The sequence below is a fragment of the Equus asinus genome, chromosome 3 (assembly GCF_041296235.1).
Source record: "Equus asinus isolate D_3611 breed Donkey chromosome 3, EquAss-T2T_v2, whole genome shotgun sequence".
Classification (NCBI taxonomy): Eukaryota; Metazoa; Chordata; class Mammalia; order Perissodactyla; family Equidae; genus Equus; species Equus asinus.
The window spans coordinates 86,965,746-86,988,267 of record NC_091792.1 but is presented as its reverse complement, the minus strand read 5'-3'; the positions used below and the strand labels follow the sequence as shown (position 1 = coordinate 86,988,267).

Sequence of the window (22,522 nt, the reverse complement as noted above, 5' to 3'; positions counted from 1 at the left end):
GGTCAAAATTGTTCTTCTGAAATGCATTAGAATATGTTTTATCCTACATGTTTCTGAACTTTAAGAACCCAGAGATGGGGGCCGGCCCGGTGGTGCAGCAGTTATGTTTGCACGTTCTGCTTCTCGGTGGCCTGGGGTTCGCCGGTTCGGATCCCGGGGGCGGACATGGAGCAGCTTGGCAAAAAAGCCATGCTGTGGTAGGCGTCCCACATATAGAGTAGAGGAAGATGGGCACGGATGTTAGCTCAGGGCCAGTCTTCCTCAGCAAAAAGAGGAGGATTGCCAGAGGTTAGCTCAGGGCTAGTCTTCCTCAAAAAAAAAAAAAAAAAAAAGAACTCAAAGATGCTTCAGCAACATTATACAAAGATCACATCCAAAGGCAAGTTGAAAATCAGTGAGGTAAGCCTGCTTCTAGAAGCTTTCCCACACCAACACTAAAATCACAGTCTTCTAATGCTAAAAAAAAAGGTTTCTATTTTCTGTCCTAAAAGAGAGAAAGGCTAGTAACATTAAAGAGATTTTCATTTTTTTAAGGTTTCATCCGCTAAAAATGTGTTGTTTTCAAATTAAAATACAAAAAGAGATGGAGGCAGTTTCCAACACCGTAGTCATCTGACATTAGCCGAAATTGTGACACACAGAGGGCCGAACCGAGTCCTCCTTTCCCCCGTCCCTCTTCAGGAGACAGCGCTGACTTCTGTCCTTCTCTGTTACATTGTGACTCCCTGCTGTCTTGCGCAAAGCCAGACGGTGGCGCTGTGGTACCATTTGTCAATAACTCAGCTTTAAATTCCGTCTTGTGTAAGCAAAAAGCATTTTGTGAAAAGACTCAAGCCCTCTTTTGAAAAAGAAATTATTTTCATCATACTTTCTTCTTCTCTTTAGTGGTAGGTAAGCCCACGATTTAAGTCCTTTTGGTTATTTTAATGTTTACTCTTTTTACAAGGATGTATCTAAAATCTATAAATGTAGGTGAGTGACTATACTTTCTAAACAATTGAGAGCAAGTGGTGGTCGTTTGTGTCAGTGTTATTCTTTTTCTCAGTTCATGAAAATAAAAGTGAAAAGAAATGGGTATATTTTGTCCACATTTTCAGGCATCCGTAACTTACGTATAGCCTTACAACACCTCCTAACCCCAACCCACTGCCCAAATCTTCAGAAAAAAAGGCTTTTCTCAGCAAAAGTAAACTCAGTTTTCATCCCAGTCCTCCCTCTAACCCTCTCAACTCTCAGTGAGACTGCCCGTTCCTCCTGGAAGAGATGTCGCAAGGTTGGTTTGGTGATGCACCCGTCCCTGCCCCCAATTATCCTGAGCAGCTGACCCTGTCTTACATATTCTGTGATCTCATTAAACAACCGTCTTCTTGGAAGTCTGGGTTTCATCTGATTTATACCCCAAAGATGAAAAGTGAAAACTGAGTTGGCTGATGCAAAATTATGAACTGGACCATTTTCTTCCCCACCTACGTTGCTATCAATATTCTTCTTCTTTTGCTGTTGACCCACACAGGACAAAAATCATGCTGGGTAGCCGCACCATAACCCTTCCACCCCATCTTTAATTCTGAATAAAGTGAACGTCAGAACAACATAAATCAATGCAACTATCGGAATGCCAGGTTCAAGTAGACATATCGTAGGTGAAAAACGACGCCCAAGTAGGAAGACACAGAAGAAAAATGCAATATAAAATGTTAGAGTCTAAGCACAAGGCACCCGTGACCGGAGGTGCACCCTCCGCATGACCCTTGTTATCTCGAAGATCGGGCGAGGGCACGGGAGAGGATTCGTGAGTCCATGAGTGCCCCCTGGAGGTGCCACCCGTCCCTCTGACCCAGGCAGGCCCTGCACAGCCCTGGGCTTCACATGTCATAGACTTCTAGGGAAATGTGAAGCAAGCTGTATGATCTAGCTGCAATTCTCTATAAACCGCTGTTTCAACTTACTTTTACAATGGAAACTATGTTCTTTTCCAAACAAAATCTTATGCTGATTCCCAATACGTCAAATTAAAGCAGCATGTAAAACACAAATTTACTTTATAACTTAAAATTTATGAAATTCACTTATCAAAACGCAATAATTGAGGAAAACGGATGACTCTTCGAGACCAAAGACTGAGCATTCAACTTATTTTGGTGTTTCGATGAGCCCATACACAAAAGCAGAATAAGAAAACATCTGTACTGTAGAACGTTAGGGAAGCCATTCCTGAGCTATTTCCGTGATGTCCTATTTCCGTATGAGACAAAAAAAATTATACTTGAAGCAGTTGGAATCTAATAATGGAGAGAAAGACATTAATCTATAACACACTTTAAAAGCCATTGTTCTAGAACAATGCACTGACTTTTTTTTTAATTTATTTTTTGCCTAATTCCATTATGTTAGGCAACTTCCGATGCCTCCTATGTGTGGAGTTGGTTGTAAATGGAAGAGAATGTTTTCCAACTTGGTTCTATGTGAATTCCAATCATCATCGATGATCGTACATAATTTAACATGCCTTTTCTCTCTATTTCTATTATCCTAATTCCCATTGTCTTCTAGATTGTGATATTGATTGTTTTTAACAAATGACTTGAGGGAACATCTTCCCAAATTCCATAATGCGACTTAGTACTTTTGTGAACAAGACACTTTAAGTCAGAAAGCATGAGGTGAGGCTGAGCCTCGACACTTCAGAGGCCCCAAGGACGCAGGATAAAGGAAAGGAAAGATGAGGAACACCCTCTCTTCTCAGCACACTTCCCTCCCCAGTTTTCACATCTTGGTGCTCTCCTCTGGAGCCTTTAAAATCTAAACGGAAAATGAGGTGAGAAGAGGAGCAAGAATCCTGCCTTTTGTCAGGGACCAGTTCTGGGTTAGCATCCTAAACTAATGTGGAATTCCCTTTAAAAGACAAAAGCTTTCTTATTTTACCCATCTGCAGGGAAAAAAAAAAAAGAATATGATTCACCTGATTGCAGATTTTCTATAGGGAAACTACGACTAAGATGATAGAATATAATTTGTTTCCATCGTAAATGCTTCTGCAAACTATAAAGTCAGTCTCCCAGCAGCAATTCTGTCAGGGTGCCCCTGGTCCCGAGCACAAACGCTGGGCTCCTTTTCAGATGGCGGTGATGCGTCTGTGGAGGTTCATTTCCAGGGAGACAAGGCAGGATTTGCTGCTATGCAGACTGAATAATGTTGGAAGCCAACATCATGTCACATTTTGTGTGCACTTTCCAAAGACTAATCCAAGCGTTACAAATGGGACACAGACTGCCATTGTCCCGGGGACACTTTAATAACCCACACCTACAATATTCAACCTGTTGTTTGCATAGGGACAACTTTGGGACACAAAAACCCACCAGAACGACTTGGGGAAAGGAGCCATGGAGAGGCAGAGACCCAGGCGCCACGGCACCTCCACATTTCATCCTTCATGGCAAATGAGTCTGTTTGGAGTTTATTTATGCTTGAGGATGGGGGTCGTGCAGCTTGCTTTCTTCAAAGCCTCTCAGCGAGCACGTCTTAAATCTGCTGCGTGCTAACTCACTTTCTTCCTCCTGTCGCACTCGAGCGGGCTTTGCCAACTTGCAGATAATTTTTGTTTTGTTTTGCATAATGCAGTTCAAATTAAGTAACATGGCCACATGCCCTCAGGATTTAAGTTGTGCCTGGCCAGTTTGTTCTCTTATTATTCTCCCCATCCCCCTCCTTTCCTTACAATTCCTGGCATCTGTTCTACGAGGATATTCTTGGAGAAGGGAGGACTCAGGAGAAAGCTTCAGGATGAGAAGATTGTGAAAGGAAGAGGAGAAGAACGAATAATTTTTACATTCCCCAATTTGTCATCTTTAAGTACTCCCATAAAATAATTATTATTACAATCTTATTTACTTTAGAAAACAAATTCTAATGGCCACAATTGATAATGAAGTTCCATATTGAGTTTAAAATACCAGCAACATGTTTTTCATATAAGATATTTTAGTATAGAGATAAAAATATTTAAGAATATAATGAACAGAATCATAAATATTACTATATATTTAATCCTAGGTACTTTGAACAGTATCATACAAATAATAACATTTTTCTTTTCATAATACATTATTACCTTAGTATTTGGTAGCATGTCTCTAACAGATGGAAATATTCAAAACCAAGAGAAATTTTTTAAAAAACACTTTGGGGAAATCATAATAAGGCTACAAGATTTACAGAAGCATCATGAAAGAAAAGATTATGTGTGTGTATCATATATCATACTTATCAAAAGGAAACCATATACAATTCACTTAATTTCACTTTAAGAACAAGTTTCTACTATGTGAAAAATTACAAGTGACAGAGAGAGAAAGTGAAAGCTAACAGTATACATTTTGCTAAAGGACATGCTTCTACAATTTAAACTTAAATTTGGGAACTTTTTAAGCAAATGTCATTAAATCCATAATAATGTAACATTTCAAATTTACCTTTAGTGCTAGACATAATTTTTTAAAAATTAAAATTATTGTATTTCTTTAATATAATACTTTTATTATCATTCTTATAACCAAATATTATTAACCTTGAGATATAAAAACAATATGATTTACATAGAACTATGTATATGATGCAGTCAGTAAAGGTTTTTAAAAGCAAATATGTGAATAGCAAGCAGTTTGTGTGAAAACTGCGTGTGGATTGTTTTGAGTTTATAAGCTTCGTTGGAGGCAGTAATGCGATACGGCTGGTAGAGGGAAACGCTGAGGGAGAGTGTGGAGAGATCTGAGTTTGTTCTCTGCTCAGGGTCTCGTGAGCTGGAAATAAAGCTGTCAGCTGAGGCACGTTCCTTTCTGGACCCAGGGGTTCTCTGCCAAGTTCACCTGTTGGAAGAACTCAGTTCTTTGCTGTTGTCAGTCTGAGGCCCCTGTTCTCTTGCTGGCTCTGGGCAGGGGCCACTCACAGCTCCTAAAGGCCACCTCCAGCTCCTTTCCACTTGGCCATTCCCACAGGCCCTCTTGGGCTTTGAACCTTTCTGACTTCTGGAGGGGCCCAGTCCCTTTGAGGGGCTCGCCTGATTAGGTCAGGCCCAACCAAATCATCTGAATTTGATTAACTCAAAGTTAACTGACTGGTAAGCTAATCACAGGAATGATGTCCTATCATAATCACAGATTCTGCCTCCCTTCAAGGGGAGAGGATTATAGGAAATTGTAGGCCAGCATGTGGGAATTTTGACAGCCATCTTAGAATTCTACCTACCACACAAGCTAATTACAAAGTGAAACAGTTGTGAAAGAAATGAAGTAGGAGACAGGAAAGGGAGGAGCCTATTTAGATAGAGGGGTCAGGAAGGGCCTCCAGGGGCAATAATATTTGATCAGAGACTTGTAGGGCAAAGAGTGAGCCTTCATGGGAAAGCACTTCAAAAGGGTACTGTGTTGCTATTCAAATTCAATGTATTATTATAATATTGTTATAATTCCACTTGCATGTCAAACTTCACACTAATTTTTTTGAGATTTTTTATAGCAAAGAAATTCCTACTTTCTAACGCTTTTTTTTTTTTGGTGAGGAAGATTGGCCCTGAGCTAACATCTGTGCCAATCTTCCTCTATTTTGTATGTGGGACCACTGCCACAGCATGGCTTAATGAGAAGTGCATAGGTCTGCACCCTGGATCCAAACCCTCAAACTCCGGGCCACCAAAGCAGAGTGCACGAAATTAACCACTACACCACCGGGCCAGCCCCTCTAATGCATATTTTTAACTAAAATTTATTTTTCTAGAAGCTCTAGTTCAGTTCTTCCAGGACAGAGAACTTGTGAGCTGTTTGAGCTGTAGGCTGCCTTTCCTAGAGGCCCTGCAGAGAAATATCTCAACAGCCATCGGTGAGGAGAGGCTGAGGTGGTTTGCACTTGGAAGGACACAAAGAAAGTCCCTTACAAACTAACAATTATAATTTCATCATGGTGGCAGCTGTGTCAAAACCACCCATGCACTAATTGAAAAAGCACTTGTGGTAGGATATTTTTGAAATATGAATGTACGTTCTGCTTTCTGCAGCTTTCCCTCCTCCCCTCCTCCAAGCACAGAGCCCAGTTCTCGGTGTTTCTTTGCCCGGGGGATTTTACAAAGTGGAAGTAGAGCTGGCAGGTGGTCTTCTTGCCTTTGGTACAAACTTAGAGTTATCAGAGAGATAATGTTAGGAGATCTGGAGAGACGTCACAGAGTTACTCTAAGAGCATTAAGAAGGAAAGGGGACAAAAATCTCCTTCAGGATACAAAAAGGAGGGCAGGAGTCAATGGGTGGGAGAGAAGGGGCTGTCAGCAAAAGGGGACCCCGAGAGGAGGCTCTGTGGTGCGGAACGCCAGTTGCTCCAAATAATCCTACTTCCAAAACATGAACAGCAGCAAAGCCATTGGACTTGAAAGGGACCCTCCCCCCAGCCTGGGACAATGAACATCTCATTAGAAAACCAGTGGGGACCAATGACCAGAGGAACCTCCTAGACATGGTGACTGTGTTTAAGGACCCAGGACCTTGGCGCAAACTGCAATCGAGGGCTCGTACTGGGGAAGTGAAGGAGAACCTCACTAATCACTGTGACTGAATTCCCCAAGTCAGGTTTAAGTCACACATGAGTCTGCAGACCGTGCATCGTGCACATAATATGGAGTATTTAGGTATCAGGTGCATTGAGAAACTGCTAGCAGATTCCATCTTCCTCAAGCCATGTTCAAAAAGCAGAATTGCTCTTATATAAGTTACTGACAACATTGAGTAAGTTTTGCTAGTTTAAATGGTTTGAAGCATTTCTATACCTTAGAGATTCCAACCTTCCTCTGCTTCCTCAAATGCCACCTCCTGCCCTCAGAGTCGAGCACGGAGTAGAAGAAAGAGAGCTGGCCCAGTTAGCTGGATTCCCGGGTTTATTCGTGAGGCAATCACTTCTTGAGTGCTCTTTATTATCTGAGGATGCTGAGCTTACAAAGATACAAAACACCAGTTCCTGCCTTCTACATCCGAGAGTGGAGAAAGGAAAGAGAGAGAGAAAATCAGTTATAGGCAGTATGCACAGTGGTTACTCACCGATGCTCAGAAAACAGGAGCTCAGATCTCAGCTCTTCCGCTACTTGGCATCTGGTCTTGGGCAAACCGTTGAATGATCCTCAACCTCAGTCATCTCAGCCATCAAATAGTTTCTAAAATTAATAGAATCTATTAATGACTCCTGCCTCATAGTGTTGTTGTGGCTATGAGATAGTGTTTATGAAGGTTTATTATTATAAATGTCATTGCGATGCAAGGTTTTAAGGACTATGGTAGTGTATTTATATGACTCCACATGGATTTCTTCAGTTAACACATCTTTACTGAGGACCTACTATGCTCCTAGGTCCGAGTGATAAAAGTAACATAAACTGTCTAAGACTATCTCCTTTATAAAATGCGAAGTTTGGAACAGATGATCCCTAAATTCCCTAAAAATTGGTTGTGATCTCATTGGGAAACTGTAGAGAACACCAACCCATAGTCCTTTACAAAAATATTTAGATTATATCCACATTGACATATTGGAGGGACCGGGAGAGACAGGAAACAAAAGAACAAAAAATACTAAACTGAGCCAAACAGCTATTTATTTTTAAAATAAGTAAAATTTTTGGAAGCTAGCTAATAACTCAAATTTTGAATAATTAAGTCATTTCACAATTCCAGTAGTGAACTAGAGATTCTGTGGTGATCTGGTCAATTTAATCAATAAAAGTAACCAGTCAGTATTATTTGGGCATCTCAAGGATACCCTTTTACTCTTTGTGTAATTAAAAGTTTAATTTAAAATCCAATTGAATTCAGTCAACTAGTTTCTAATTCAGTTGCTATGTTTTGCTTCTGTTTAAAAAGAAAAATATTTGAATAAACCCATAGGTGTCTGTTTTCCCAAGCAGTTTCTGTAAACATGGCTGTAATAACGTTCAGTGAGACACTAAGGAAATCTTATGTTAGTCATGAGTCAAATAAATGGAAACGTTGCTAGGTCTACAAGGCATCACTCCATTTCAAAAGGCTAAATTTCTCTTAAGTTTTGCATATTTTTAAAAGAAAAGCACTTGGGTTTCCTGGGTTTGAGTTAATGTGAAGAGTATGAGTTAGTCTGATACCTGGCATGCCAAACTTCTATGTCATTTTATGGGTCAAAGATAACGCCTCTGCAGAAAAGGGGGAAGAGTCAGAAAACAACGTGACCATAGCAGGACCAGTTTTCCAGCACCATTAAAGTATGTGATATGACAATTGGTATGACATAGCGTGATAGCAGCAGTCTTGTGTAAATGAGGAGGCCCCGTGCACTGCTCCTCCAGACCCTGCTCTGTCAGTGACATTTGTAAACAGGATGAGAACTTTATGTGACCCCTCACATGCAGCCACTGCCAGAACGCTGGAACATGTTGCAGTGTCTGATATGTACCCGTGTATCTTACCAAATTTAGGATCAAACAATTTGGAAACATCCAAGTTCTAGAAATGCTATGTAACATTAAGGAAAGAAAGAAGAATACTTGATGTTGCATCAGAAAGACAAAAATCCTTCTTCTGTACTCTGCTAGGTGTATTTATATTGTATTAAAGATTTGGGTTTTGTTTAAGTAAAACAGCCCCATTAAACTTTCCAGGTAGCATTTAAATGAGTATTTTGAATTCCCAGGCTTTACTATTATCAAAGAAATTTTTCTTATGTTATTTATAGATATTTACACCAACATTCATAAATAGTAACCTGGATGCATTTGGAGGAACTCAAGAGAACTTGTAGTTATAAAAGTTGTTTTATAGTTATTCCCAATTTGTTAAAATAATCCTTCCATATTATTCTTAAAAATATGTATTGTACCAGTACTTGAATAACTGGGTCATTTCAGAAATCATTTTCTCTCTTTCTTTTAAGCTGTGGATATAGAGACCAAAGTTTAAAAAAAAAAGTGTGGCAAGTAGCTGGGTTGATTTGTTATCTAAGCATAAAATATGTTGGAAAATGTTGAGTGAATTCAGTGATACGACTAATTACTTTAAAAGGAGTTAATAGGTAATGTCATTAGCATGACACATAGTGCTCAATACATTTACTAAGTGGAATCAAATTTAATTGAAAATAATCAACTGTTTGCTGGTCGTATTTCTAACTTTTTCTATTTCTATTATTCAGCTAGTAACATACTATTTTTCAATAAGCCTAGCAATATACATACATAAGAGTGATCTCATTTATATAAAAGCAAACAATACACCTAATTAATATAGATGGGTTTTCTAAATTAATCAAACCAGATAAATTGCCAAATTTCTAATTAAGTTTGCTTTTCTAACTGTTTTGCTTTTAAAAATAAAAAGTTTCTTTTAGGGACTTCCTGGGGAAAAATTGAATTTAACTATTATTTGAATGTCTTAAGGTGATAAATTTGTGTATGTGTGAACTTAAACTGCACAATTTTTCCTTATTTTCTGTTTTTTTATTTTCAGTTCCAAGTTCTAATTCAGTGACATAGTCCTGAAAGATTTGCCACATAAAGTATGATATGTGAGTAAACAGAGATACTTTAAATAAAACATAACACTGTATTATTAAATATTTCTCATTTATGAAAATAGAAGTACTGATATTGGGTATGAAATAATTAACTCCTCCTTCTATCTAGACTTTCTGTTAACAACATAGATACTGCCGTCTAACAGTAGTGTACAATACTGACAGCAGCATTGCCTTCCACTTTATAAACAAGTCAACAGAGTTAAAGCATTGCACTTTCTCGCATCATTTTTTAAAGGACAGCTGAGGACCATGTACATTGAAAACAGCAGCTATGTGGATGCCATTGCAGCGTGAAACAGAAACAAATTAATTTATAATTATCGGGGAAATTTGGTTAAACTAACAAATATATAAATGCATATAGACTTATCTCAGGTTAAATTACTATCAATCCAGGTTTGAAATCTCCCCAAACGCCTACTTTGCAATTAAATATTGCAGTGTGTCTATACCTTTAAAATCATATCTGTAGAATATATTGCCTGTGTGCCCCCCTCTCATGTGTTTTGATGCTTTTGGGGAGAGAGAAAATCCAGCTTCTAACCCTGAGTCTTTCTGGCCGCTGCACAGTAGCTGTTTCAGACCTGGGCGCTTATGTTTCCGATTCCTGGGAAGTTCTCTTTGCCAGAGGGCGTGCCCCGAAACACATCAAAAGAACCAAGTTCTACAAAAGAAAAAAGAAACTCAAGTAGGCTTGAACATACAAAGAGAGGGAGAAAGAGATGAGAGAGGGGCCAGGCAGAGTGTTGAATACAAAATGAGTTGAGCCAACCCCAGGAGCTCTTCATCACTTACATTTATCTTATTCTGGGAGAGAGGCGTCAAAACCAGCCCGGACATAAACCACCCACTGCCATTGACTTTGACTCCATGTGAGAGCAAGTGTGTGTGTGTGTGCGCACGTGTGTATGATGTGCATTGTACATAAAAACGAACAGATTTCATGAGGTATCACCGTTACCTCACAAGAATTGAAAACATTTAAAAACACAAATTACCAAAGTTTCAAGTAAATAAATTTAGCACAGTTTTCAGTTAACTAATCTACAGTGTTTATATCGAAATCTTCTAAGTGTGCATTGCTTTAACATCTTTGCTGTGGTATTTATATTGTGCTTTTTGTACTTGTGATAAAGCATGTGAGATTTTTCCATTTCTACTTGCAATATTTTGTACATGTTTAGTATTTCAGGGTCAGAACTCATAGTCAATATCTCTGTGACAAGGTAGATTCTGTGAGATAAGTAAAAAATATAGCTAAAATGTAAATGCTCCAAAAAACTGAAGGAATAAGGGAAATCGTTTCTGAGTCTGTGCTAATTCCATCTTTGAAATTAATGCCCCCAAACTCTGACACTCTGTCTTGTTTAAAAGTATATTCTAATTGATAAATTCCTTCTGACAAATTTTTCTATCCCATTCGGACCATGGTCTCAAAGGTCCCCACATATTTTCTAGAGACAGAAAGTGTAATGTCAGGTCTGACTTCACTGTTGTCCTGCAATGGAATGGCCTTTAAATTTTGGTGGTTTGGAGGTAAGTAAATTAACAGTGAATGCGAAGAGATGAACTTGCAAGAAAAAGAGAAAGACAGACAGACAGAAAGTGCTATCAACAAAAAAAAGACTTTTCATATTAGAAAGATTTAGAAACATTACATAAGGGGCACAGTTACAACTTCGGTACAAGTTTTTGTTATCAAGCATGACTATTATAAATAGTAGGTTCAAGACAGTGTCCAAAGCATAGGAAGATTTCATCTAACACACTGACATTGATTTCCTAACAAGATCAATTGAATAGTAGTGTGTATCTACCAATATTGCGATTTTTATTTTGTTGCTTACCTGAGACTCTAATTTCCTCTTTACTGTGTTTGCATTACTTTCACACCACGAGACTACTAGCACACATCATCATCACAGAATGCTCACATGTTGGTTTTGTTAATCGTTATTCAAGATGAAAAATTTTTTTTTAAGATTTTTGAAAAAGGTCACAAGCACACTGAGGTGAGTGTGTCCAGTTTTCCTACTGGACAATGTCAAGCACTGCTCTGATGGCCTTGCCTGAACAGACAAAGGGTTTCCATCAGCCAGCAGCGTGGGATGAAAGGAAGAACCCCTGGGCCCTAGTGACATCGTGGGAACTAGGTGGCCTAACCACAGTGATCTTTCAAACTCATTTACAGACTTTTTCTCTGTTTCAGTTTTCTTTCATTTTCTTAAGCAAAGAAAATGATTTAAAATTTTAAACAAAAGTTGAAGCCAGCATGCACTGCTCTGATACATCGGTAATATCAAAATAAAATTACCTGATTTCAATTTCATCTCTACAATGAATTATCCAGAAAGTCTGTCTTGAGAGAGAGAGAAATAGAAATGATAACGGAAAAGATCAAACATAAGTTACAATTCTGAATGTTGATAGTACCAGTCCAAGTTTTTTTCTGCCTTCAAAATCAGCCCCTTTTCAAATACACACAGATACATCGTATGATTTCATACAGCTGCATTATTTTTTGCATACTTTGTTTACAATTAGCATTTAAACTACTGCAGGGTGTAAGTGCAACAATGGAAAAACCAGACAGAAGACTTTCTGAAAGATTAAAAACAAAAACAACATAAAATACTACACCCACCACATCACAGCCAGTCTCCAGGGGTGTATGTGATGTTTCCAGGCTGAAGAGCCCCTAGAACCTCAATGAGTTGGTCAAATAGAAAAGGAAGAAAAGCGTATTACAGCCTTTGCGTGGCCCTCAGAATCCTACAGGTCACATAATTCACTCTAACTGAAGGCTTTACAAGCCCAAAGGCCAGTCTCCTCTATCATGATGCCCTGGATGTCATGGTGTTCTTAGCAGGCAGCAACTTGCCTTTGGGGAACAATTCCAGGGCATGTCTTGGGTGTACCCTCACTAGGTGTGTACCGGCATCCTAAGGTGTCCTGTCCTCAGAGGGAAGCCCTCCTCCACGTGACCGACGGGGCTGTAGCTTAAGCAAGACATTAACAGACCATTTAAAAAGCTGATCACTCATTAAATCAAGCTCCAAACTACTGGAGATTTAATGTTATTCTTTCCAATGTTACATTTTGTCATCATTTCAAAATTCAAATATCCAAAACCAATCTCTTTTCTTCTTCTAATGTTTCTATCTGTCCAAAGAACATTCATCCCGGCTCCAGAGGTGCCAGGAGCTAAGAGCATCTCTGAGGTGGGATGGCCCTCATTCCAATCCTGACTGCTTCTTACCAGCAGTGTGACTTTGAACAAATTTCTAAACCTCTCTAATCTATTTCTTTATCCGTACAATGGAGATGATAGTAGTTCTCATCTCATACAATTGTTGTGAGGAATAAATGAGATTGAATCAGACACTAAACAAAGTGCCTGGTGCAACCTTTAATTATGATTCAAAAATTTTAACAATTGTTAAACTTAGAAAGTAATCTTTGACTCATGCTTCTTGATCCGGGATATCAGCCAGCTTCAGAGACCCAATCACTTGGCATTTGTGCCTTTTCCTCTTACACTCTTAGTGCCTAGAACATTCTTGGTTCTAGGCCCTTATCTCCTCATAGAGAGAATGCTTTGACAATAATTTCAATGGATCCCCTGGTCCATTTGTACTTCATTCCAACGTTTCACGTTCACGGCCAGTTTGATTTTTTGTAAGTAATGCTTTTAGCAGTTCTGTCCCCTGCTGTTAAAAGTCTTTACTGATTTCCTCTTTTCTACTCCTCTGCCTTCAAGAGGCTGCACATTCTGATTCTGCTCAACCTATATATTACTCCATGATACAAAAATCCAGTTTGGTGTAGGGGGTGGCGTGGCGGTGTAGCGGTTGAGTTTGTGCACTCCACTTTCAGTGGCCTGGGATCCACTCGTTCGGATCCAGGCTCGGCCCTGCACACTGCTATCAAGCCATGCTGTGGCAGGCATTCCACATGCAAAGTAGACGAAGATGGGCAGGATGTCAGCTCAGGGCCAATCTTCCTCAGCAGAAGAAGAAGGATTGGCAGCGGATGTTACCTCAGGGCTAATCTTCCTCAAAAAAGAAAAAAAAATCCAGTTTGGTGTAAACAATTTTCTGCCATATAATTTTGTTCATTGATTCCGTCACATAGTCAACAAATATTTATTAAAGGCCTACGATAGATTAGATGCTTGGGATGCAAAGATATTAATTTCCAAGGACATAAAAATAAACAAAATATTCTCCCTGCCATCAATGAGACTATCACAGACAATAGTCAATTAAAGAACTCATTATAATACACCAGGTAAGAAGAACTCTAAAGAAGTATGGGACAAATAAAACTACACTGTTGTAACATTCTGTCCTTGGGGGAGAGGCCTCAAGATATATTAGAAGTAAATGATCACAATGTAACAAAGTATTGTTCCCCACACTAGTTCCTGCTTTTAGGAGTCAGAGATCCCAAAAAGTTTGGATATTCTTCATTAAAAATGCCCTCAACCTGTCCAAATTCTAGCCCTCCCCACAAAACCAGTCCCACCTCCTTCATGATTTCTTCCTCCATTTTCTCCAATACTTGATCTTCCTTTCTGGAATTACTATATCTGTAAGTCTGCATTATTCAACTTAGTGATTGGTTATATGGAATCTTCAAGTATTTGTTATTGCTTTGTGTATGATAGACTTAGCTCCCTAAGATATGAGCCTATTAAGGGCAGAATTCATGTCTCATAGAAGCGCATTTCTTATTTTCCAAAGAACCTAACTTAATTCTAAGATCACTATAGTAATAAATAATTAGTAATTGCTAATTTGCTTATTTTGTTGGGAAAATGTATATTTTAAAGTTGAGCATTTTTTTCACATTACTTGCTAGTCCAGAATTTCCTAAAATTTATTCTATGTAGCACCAGGTGTACAAGATGCTAATAAATACGACTGAAAAAGTTAATTCCATGTTGAAATGTTGGGGACATATTAAGTTAAAATAGTTAAAGAAGATTATTTACTACAAAGCTTCCCAAAACCTTTAAAATTTGTATAATTTGTCTTCAAGAGAAGTAGATATTAGGCAGCGTTTCCCAAATCTGCTTAAGGACAAATTCCATTTCTTGGAATTAGTATATACAGAGCTCACTTTGGGAAATTCTGATGTCTTCGAAAGTCTTTGGAGCTGATTGCTATTTTTAACTCAAACTATTTGCATTGCTGAAATAACTGGTTATTTAATTCAGTTAACTGGTAAGTGCCATCATTCCACTAACACTGTTAGAAAGTCTTAGTCTTCTCTAAATTCTACAACATTAGCAAAGATTTTGGTAAACATGAAACCTGGGTACAAGTTCTCCCAACAAGGTCGTAGAGGCAAGGACCACTCTGATCCCTTCAGAAGCTGGCCAAAGTTAAGATTTACGATTTGTGCCGAGGTTCAAGGCTCCTGCTGTTGATCTAAATTTTTACGATTCTTTTATTTAATGGTTGAAGTACGAAGTCTACCCCTCAGGTTTCAAGAAAGAGGGAAGTTTCTTATTTAAGATCATGAGTCTAAATAGGTAGATTAAAAAACATCTTATATCGAATCTCATGAGTGATTACAACTTTAGTAGGATTTATATATTTATCATTAACAATTAGTGTGTTAAAGCTTATGTATGGTCTGAAAGTAATAACTAAAAGTCAAGAGCTGTGATTCAAGATCTAAGGAGTCAGGCTCCAGGATATTGCATGTGACTATATATCAAGACCACCTTTGGTAGAATGTTCTGTTGACTCTCCCTGTGAGGGCAATACTGACTTTGTTTTCTAGTGAAGATGTCCAAGGCCTTATCCAGTGTAAACTACCAGTGTATCCTAATCCAAATCTAGCTGAACTCCAAGGCCCTCCCTTAGACAGGGTCTAGTGAACCAGCAGCCAATATGCTCTGCTTCCCGACGGCTGCCTGGGTCCAGAAAACCTATGACACCCAACAGGGGAGGTTTGCAGTGGCTTTCATCATGCTCCACTTTGTTTACAATGAACTTTTACAGTGGAGGAATGCCCCATAAGTAGTGGTAGGACTATGGAAAGCCAAACCTTGTTTGAAATCATCCTTGATGTGCTTTATTTTTCCACAGGCTTCATCCCTACAGAATGAAACCACAACATCTGAAAGAAAGAATGCTTGGCCATTAAGGCCATGTTTGAAACTTGGTACCAAAACCTGGAGAAGCCAGGCATCCAGTCATGGCCTGCACCAATCATCACAACTGGGAGGTCCTCTGGATGACCCGTAACCTCTACCAGCACCAGAGCTGCTGATCTCTTTCCCACCTGTTGATTTCAGGACACACTAGATCCTGAGTACCCCAAACTGGTGAGCTGATGTACTCTGTCCTAAGTTAAAAATTCTTATCCAGTTCAAGGAAGTTGAACTCACCAGGTTGTGACACCCAAAAATCTTTGCTGTAATCCACTCATAGAAGAACAACAACAGGTCTGCCGCTTTCAGCCACAGGTCGTGGGTCCTGCCAGAGCCAGCCCAGCAGCCTGGGAGGGATGCTTTTACGCAGTGGACTTGTTGCCTATGTGTCCTGGTCAGGAGCACTCATGCTGACGTCCAAGTCTGTACTGTGGCAGATTTGTCCTCCAGCTTCTGCCTGTTCAAGATTCACCGCAGTTTCAACTGTGGGTCTTGGGACTTCTGATGGCCAAGTGGCCAGTAAGACGTGGAGGACCAAGGAGAATGTGCCTTGGCAGAACTGAACCAGAAAAAGACAGAGGCCTCTACCAACCCTTATTGAACCACTAGTGATCGTGATTAATCATCGTTGGAGAATTTTATTTCACAGAGTGCTCTCCATATTGCTAAACCAACATTATCTTCATATTTACCAAAATGATCCGCTTTTCTCCATGCCATGGGGCATTGCCTTTACCCCTAGTGGCTATCAACTACCTACATTCTGCATGGATCCCTGGCTAATGTAGAACCACCAGTTTGAATCCATGTCTAGTAAATTTGTCATTGTAGACAAAGATCACTCGGATCACGATGTTACACCCTGGAAGAGCAGCACCTGCATATACTATCCACCACCAAAACAACTGAGTTTTCCTCTGCCCAGTTCCACATTCATCTATAATACCTCTTCCCATGCAAATCAATCTCTTGCAAGTAAAATATGGAAGCATCCCGTGAAACATCCCAATCCCATGAATTCAACCAATTTTTACTAAGGATCTATTGTGTGCCCAGCACTCTATTAAATTCTGAGACTACAGTGGTGAATAAGTCATAGTGCTTGTCCTTAAGAAGTTGACATTCCACTGGGGAAGTCAGACAATTAAACAACATGGTGAGTGCTGGAGCAGTGTAATGATGGCCACAAGAATTCCCTCGTCTCTGTTTTTTGACCACCCAAGGAGCTCCTAGTTGCCCTGGCTTACTCACAGATGATCTTCTGATGCCAAAACAACCCACAAGATTCAAGCCAGCAAGCAGCAGCCCCCAGGGGAACCCCTGAAAGTGGTGATCCTATGGATTCTGGTTACTAATGTATGTTCTAAGCCACTTGGCTTTTAAACAAGTTAGATGCTCACTTGCTAAGCGCCTTCCCTGTTATGTCATCAAACTGGTAGCCCTCAGGGTATAGCTGCTCATAAGTGGAATCAGACTGTGAAGTTGGAAGATACGGCTTCAAGTTTGGGTCCTGGCACTTATTATGACTATGGGCAAATCGCTTACACTCTTTAGTCTTTGGCGTCTTTCTTTGCAAAATAAAAGTAAAAACATTATATGCTATACCTACCTCACAGGGTTGTTGTGAGAATCAAGTGAAAATGTATGTGAAAGTACTTTGTAAACTTTGTTATTTTTAATCACCCTATTTCCCGTGGCTTCTTCCTCCCCCCTACCAAATACAATGCTATAATTTATCTGAAGGATGTACTTCTACACCTCCCCAACCCATGCAAATGAATGGTACGAAGAGGAAGAATCAAACGCCCTCCTAGATATCTGGTTTCAGTATGAGAATTCTGATGCCTCACAAGATGACAAGGATATAATCCAGAGGATCAAAGCCAGGGCCCTATTGCTATATAGGCATCCACCATTAACACACCACTACACCAGGGCACCAGTCAGCCACCTTGACAGAAGGCCTTCCCCCAAGGCCTACTGTAGAAAACCCACCCTTGGCCCCAGAGAACTAACCAGACAGCAACAATTCAGGGAGCCATCTGTGCTCTGGCTGCCAAAAGAATCACCAGCCACTCCAGTGGAGCGCATGACTCCCAAGATAGAGCAAGAAGACCTCGTTAAAGAAGACACCAACCCAATTAAACAAAACACAAGCCATCTCTGACTGCCTGGCCTATTATAGTTGGGCCGGCAAGAGGAACTCCTAGACATTCATTTACAACAAAGATTTGGTGACACATTTCTTCTTTAAGCACAGTTTACCCCACAGGCCAACCTGGCTCTTGCTTCTCTGATTTTGACTTGTCTGCCCCCCTATGTGTGAGTAGATATGTTCCTGGCTTACAGGTCTCATGTCCCCTCATACACACACATACACATGTACACATGCCCACAATAATGAGGAATCTCACCCATGTTCCCTATCCTACCCACACAGCCACGCCCTAGCTTAGCCTTCCATTTCTGGTGATTCAAAATGAGTTGTAGATTGACTGATCTAGTCTAAGTTCAGTCTCACTGGAACAGTCTATCCCAGGTTGGAATGCTGACTATTTCAGTCCTGGGTAGAAGTTTAAACAGAGTGCCTATGGAGCCATAGATACCCAGCAATCCTTTAAGGAAAACAAATTGATTTGATCTTTCTACTTAGAATATACCAGCTTCTCCAAAACTAAGAACATATTAGCATGTACCTTCAGTAATAGCATAAAGTTTCTATAAAAGATCTCTTGAGTGAAGAGAATGATGATTACGTACCAGAAGATCAGACAGGATTGGCAATTCGGAATCTTTGGAGTAAGAGCTTAAGCTTAAAATAGAAAATTCCAGCTGTAATTCATTCCTCAGCTTCCTAGAGCAAGGAAAGAGGATATAGAAAAAATGTTGATTCAGGGTTTATATCAGTTTCCAAAATATATTTAAATGGAAAGGAAAATAACTCACAATATCCTCTTTGCTATATGTCAGAATGGCTGACCTAATATACCAAGTCAATGAACTGAGAAATTCCCAAATCTTTTCTTAAGGCTATACTATTAAAATTCAGTTCAATACTTTTTAGATTATTTTAAAAAATTAAAACAATGTCTTATAGTTTACAGTCACTACTTGCTCTGGGAAGGGAGCCAGAGAGACTCAGAGTACCAGCCACCCAAGGTCAAAGGCGCTGAGCCAAAGGACCCAGGAGAGAGCAGGCCAAGCCAGGAAGAAAAGCTGTTGCTGAAATGACAGACCAAGCATCTGAAACAAGAGGATCTCTAGGTCATGGTAGCTGAGAAAGAAGAGTAGTTAGATCCAAACTTGGAAGCAGATTAAGATGTTGGAATAGGTATCAGGACGAATACGAGTGGGCAGGAGATGGAGTCACCAGCAGCCACATGATGTTGTCTTCTAGCAGTCTTTCTCTTGAGATACAATATTACATCCTAGTTTCTTTTTCAGAAGTTAAGTCCTTAGTATCACTGATGTCACTTACATAGCCAGCTCCAAATAGAAAACCCTTACACACAGACATACCTTTTACTATCTCGATTGCTATAATTTTTTCTTTTTCAGAGATTTTTAATTTTTTCATAAATATTTTATAAATTACTTTATCAATTAAAAAAATGGTCAATAAGTAATTTCCCTAGGTGAATTCCAATTTCTTCCTTAGGTATTAAAAATTGGTAATAAAAATGAATTACTTTAATTAATAGTTTGTCCACCCTTCATGCCCAAGGCTGTATGAGAGGGAGAGGATATGCTAACATAGATTACATGTAAGTGGGATTGAAACAATTGTAGTGAAACATTAGCCAAGGGTAGCCAAGGGGATGTTTGATGGTGACACACAGTGAGCATTTCAGTTTAACCTCAATCTGCAAATTGTACCTCTCTTCCGAAAGTCAGAGGGGATCAACTCTCCCACTGCCACATCAGAATGCAGAGACTGTGGAGTGAAAGATAGATACACAGGATAGAAAAGGATAATGCAAGCAACATTTTGCAGAAAGAGGTAGCTGAATGCAGAGACCAGCCATACTCTGTAGCTGGCAGGAGTGCAGGCTTTTTAGAGAACTCACATTAGAAGTTCCAGCAGTAGATGGAACCGGGCCAGTAGACACAATGGTGGGGAGAGTGGGGAAGTTTCTGTAATTAAAGACTGAACTCTGCACACTTTCAAACAGACTAAGAATTCTCTGCCATTGGCAACAAGGACTGATTTTTTTTCAAGTGATTGTTCTTACTGAACCTGGTAAGGCATGAATTAGTGTGGGAAATAAAGGAAGTCAGTGGATTATAGCCCTCAGGTTAAGAGTGAAAAAGATAATCAGAGTGGTATGAGGAGAGTCGCATGCACAAGCTCCCCAGCGTGAGACTGGAAGTGCTCACAGAGGAATATCACTGTGTGTCCTTTGCAATACTCTCTATCCCCAGTTATGCTTAAATTGAGTGCCTAGTAAATTACAATTGGTTCTTGTCTTTTGTGTGAGTTCAGGTCTTCTCTATTGAATCTTTGCATGGTCTTTATAAGTCCAGAATTTATAAAGAACCCTTCCAAATTCACAGAGGACCTGTTACCATCTGAACCAGGTACTGATAATTACCATCAGTATTCTAGAATGACCAAACCAAATTAAGCAGTAATTCTTTACTTCAAACTGAATATATACAAATCATACCAGGAAGATGTAATATTATCTGTTACAGCAGCCCCTAGTATAAATATAATCCCAAATTTCCCATATTCCACTACCAAAGAACAAAAGTAAATTTCTGTAAACTGAAAATCTACAGACAGAATATTATTCTTTTACCAGATCAAAATTTGGCAGCAATTAAACCATTCTTTGAAGGAACTAATAAAACAGTTAAATTCTTCAAAGGCATTCTTTCTTTCAATTTATTTTGATTGAGTGCCATCAATGGTTCAAACACCATGTTAAGCAACGGACATACATAGTGACCCAAATCATGGAGTTCACACTCCAGGGTCAGAGAAAGAGATTAAACAGATAATCATACCAATGAATGTGTAATGACCAACTGAGATTAATTCCCTGAAAGTGAGGAGGAAGATACAATGAGAGTGTATGACAAAGAAACCGACCTCATTTAGAAAGCTTACTGGAAGAAGTAAAAAGCTTGAGCTAAAGTAAGAACAATGAGTAGAAGTTTAGGGAATAGAAGTGGGGAGTGTAGAACACTTCAGACAGAGGGACCAGTGATCGTCCTTCAGTGAGAGAAAGCAAAGCTTATGCGAGAACTGAAATGCCAATGTGGCCAAGAGAACTGGAAGAGTGCAAGGGACTGGAGCCTTGAAAGCCCAGGGGAAAAGGGTAGGAGGGGATTATAGAGGTGGTAGGAACCAACCTATGCAGTCCTAGCAGCCCTGCTAAGGAACTCAGTCTTCAGCCTAAGAGAATCCAGCAGCTGATGCAGGTTTTAGCAAGAGTTAGTCTTAAATTTGTTTGCCTTGTTGGGTTGGGTTGTAAACAGAGAGAGCACTCAATTTGCACACATGGAATAAATTCAAGAAAGTTTTCTTCACCACAAAATATCCCAGAGAACTGTTATTATGTTTTCCTAAATTGAGCTGATTATCAGAATCCTTACTCAGAAACTTCCACTTAAAGAGACATTCTGAGATGTACATTCAAGTGGTGCCAAGCGTGTCATTATTGCAGCCTCATCATGTGCGCAGCGCAGACGGGGATTCTAACTTTAAAACAGATACAAAAGTGGTCCCAATAACAGTTGTACAGAGGAAAATATTTTGGAAGTATCCATGAGGGTAAATGAGTGGATCATTACCATTTACCACTCTAAAAAGTGTGGGACTGAATTTAGAATGGAAAGAGATAATAAAAGAGCTGGGAAGTATAGAGCTGCCCCAATTTGCATGCACATCAATGGCAACCTTAGGATGCAGTCTCTTCTCCATCAACCCTTCCCACATCCCTGACTTCAGAGATACCTGGTGCCTCCAGCAGCTGCGCATCTTCAGGGAACAAGGGCAGGAATTGGTCTTCGTGGCTTTCCCTGCAGACTAAGTTGTAGGCTTTCTCAGTTCTGCCACGTCAATTGCCACTTGTCCATTTGTTTCCATTTTGTAAAAAATGGTTGACATCTTTCATTTGTTATTGTCTCTTTAGCCATTCTCTCCGTCCTGTGAGTTTATGCCTTTTGTGTCATTTTTCTGTCATATTAATGATACATGAGGAGGGAAGTTGTGTTCAATTTGAAACAATTAACTGGAATTTTCTTATTGTTTTAATTTGCATTTCCTGGTTGAATGTGTGTTTCATGTTTATAGACCATTTTTACTGCTCCTTCATGAATTACCTGCTCTTATCTTCTGGCTGTTTTTCTATCGGCAACTAGTAGTTTTCTTATCAAGTTTATTAGTCCCTTTTTATTTTTATATCTATTAACTCACTGTGTGTAAAATTTGTTGCAAATATTTTTTCTAGTTTGTCATTTACTTTTAACTTTTATGATTTTTGTACATGAAAAAGGTTCTTTTAGTTTTTATGTACTATAATTTGTAGAACTCTTTGATTATTAAAAAGTATTATTAATTTTAAATTATTTAGCTAATTATTGGATTGTTAAATCATCCATTGATTTTATGCATAATGTGCCCTTACTTAGCCTGATATCAGTAAAACACTTACTTACATCACCTTCTAGATATGTTTATAATTTCATGTTTTTATATTTAACTTTTAACCCATCTAGAATTTTATTTTTTTCACTTGGTTCAAGGACAGAGTTTAAAAATTGAGAAAT

At 39.3% G+C, this 22,522-nt stretch overlaps 1 protein-coding gene across 2 annotated transcripts in view; it reads left to right on the top strand.

Moving 5' to 3' along the window:
• The window catches only part of GRID2 (glutamate ionotropic receptor delta type subunit 2), a 1,392,659-nt gene extending 1,375,180 nt beyond the window's left edge, over window positions 1-17,479 (top strand). The window contains exons 16-17 of one of the 2 annotated variants that reach the window (XM_070505363.1): window positions 9,510-9,567; window positions 15,681-17,479. In XM_070505363.1, the coding sequence (XP_070361464.1) occupies window positions 9,510-9,530 (21 nt within the window). In that variant the 3' untranslated portion in view covers window positions 9,531-9,567; window positions 15,681-17,479. The remainder of the gene's footprint in view (window positions 1-9,509; window positions 9,568-15,680) is intronic. The other variant, XM_070505362.1, reaches the window with a different exon arrangement.
• The last annotated feature ends 5,043 nt before the right edge of the window (window positions 17,480-22,522 follow it).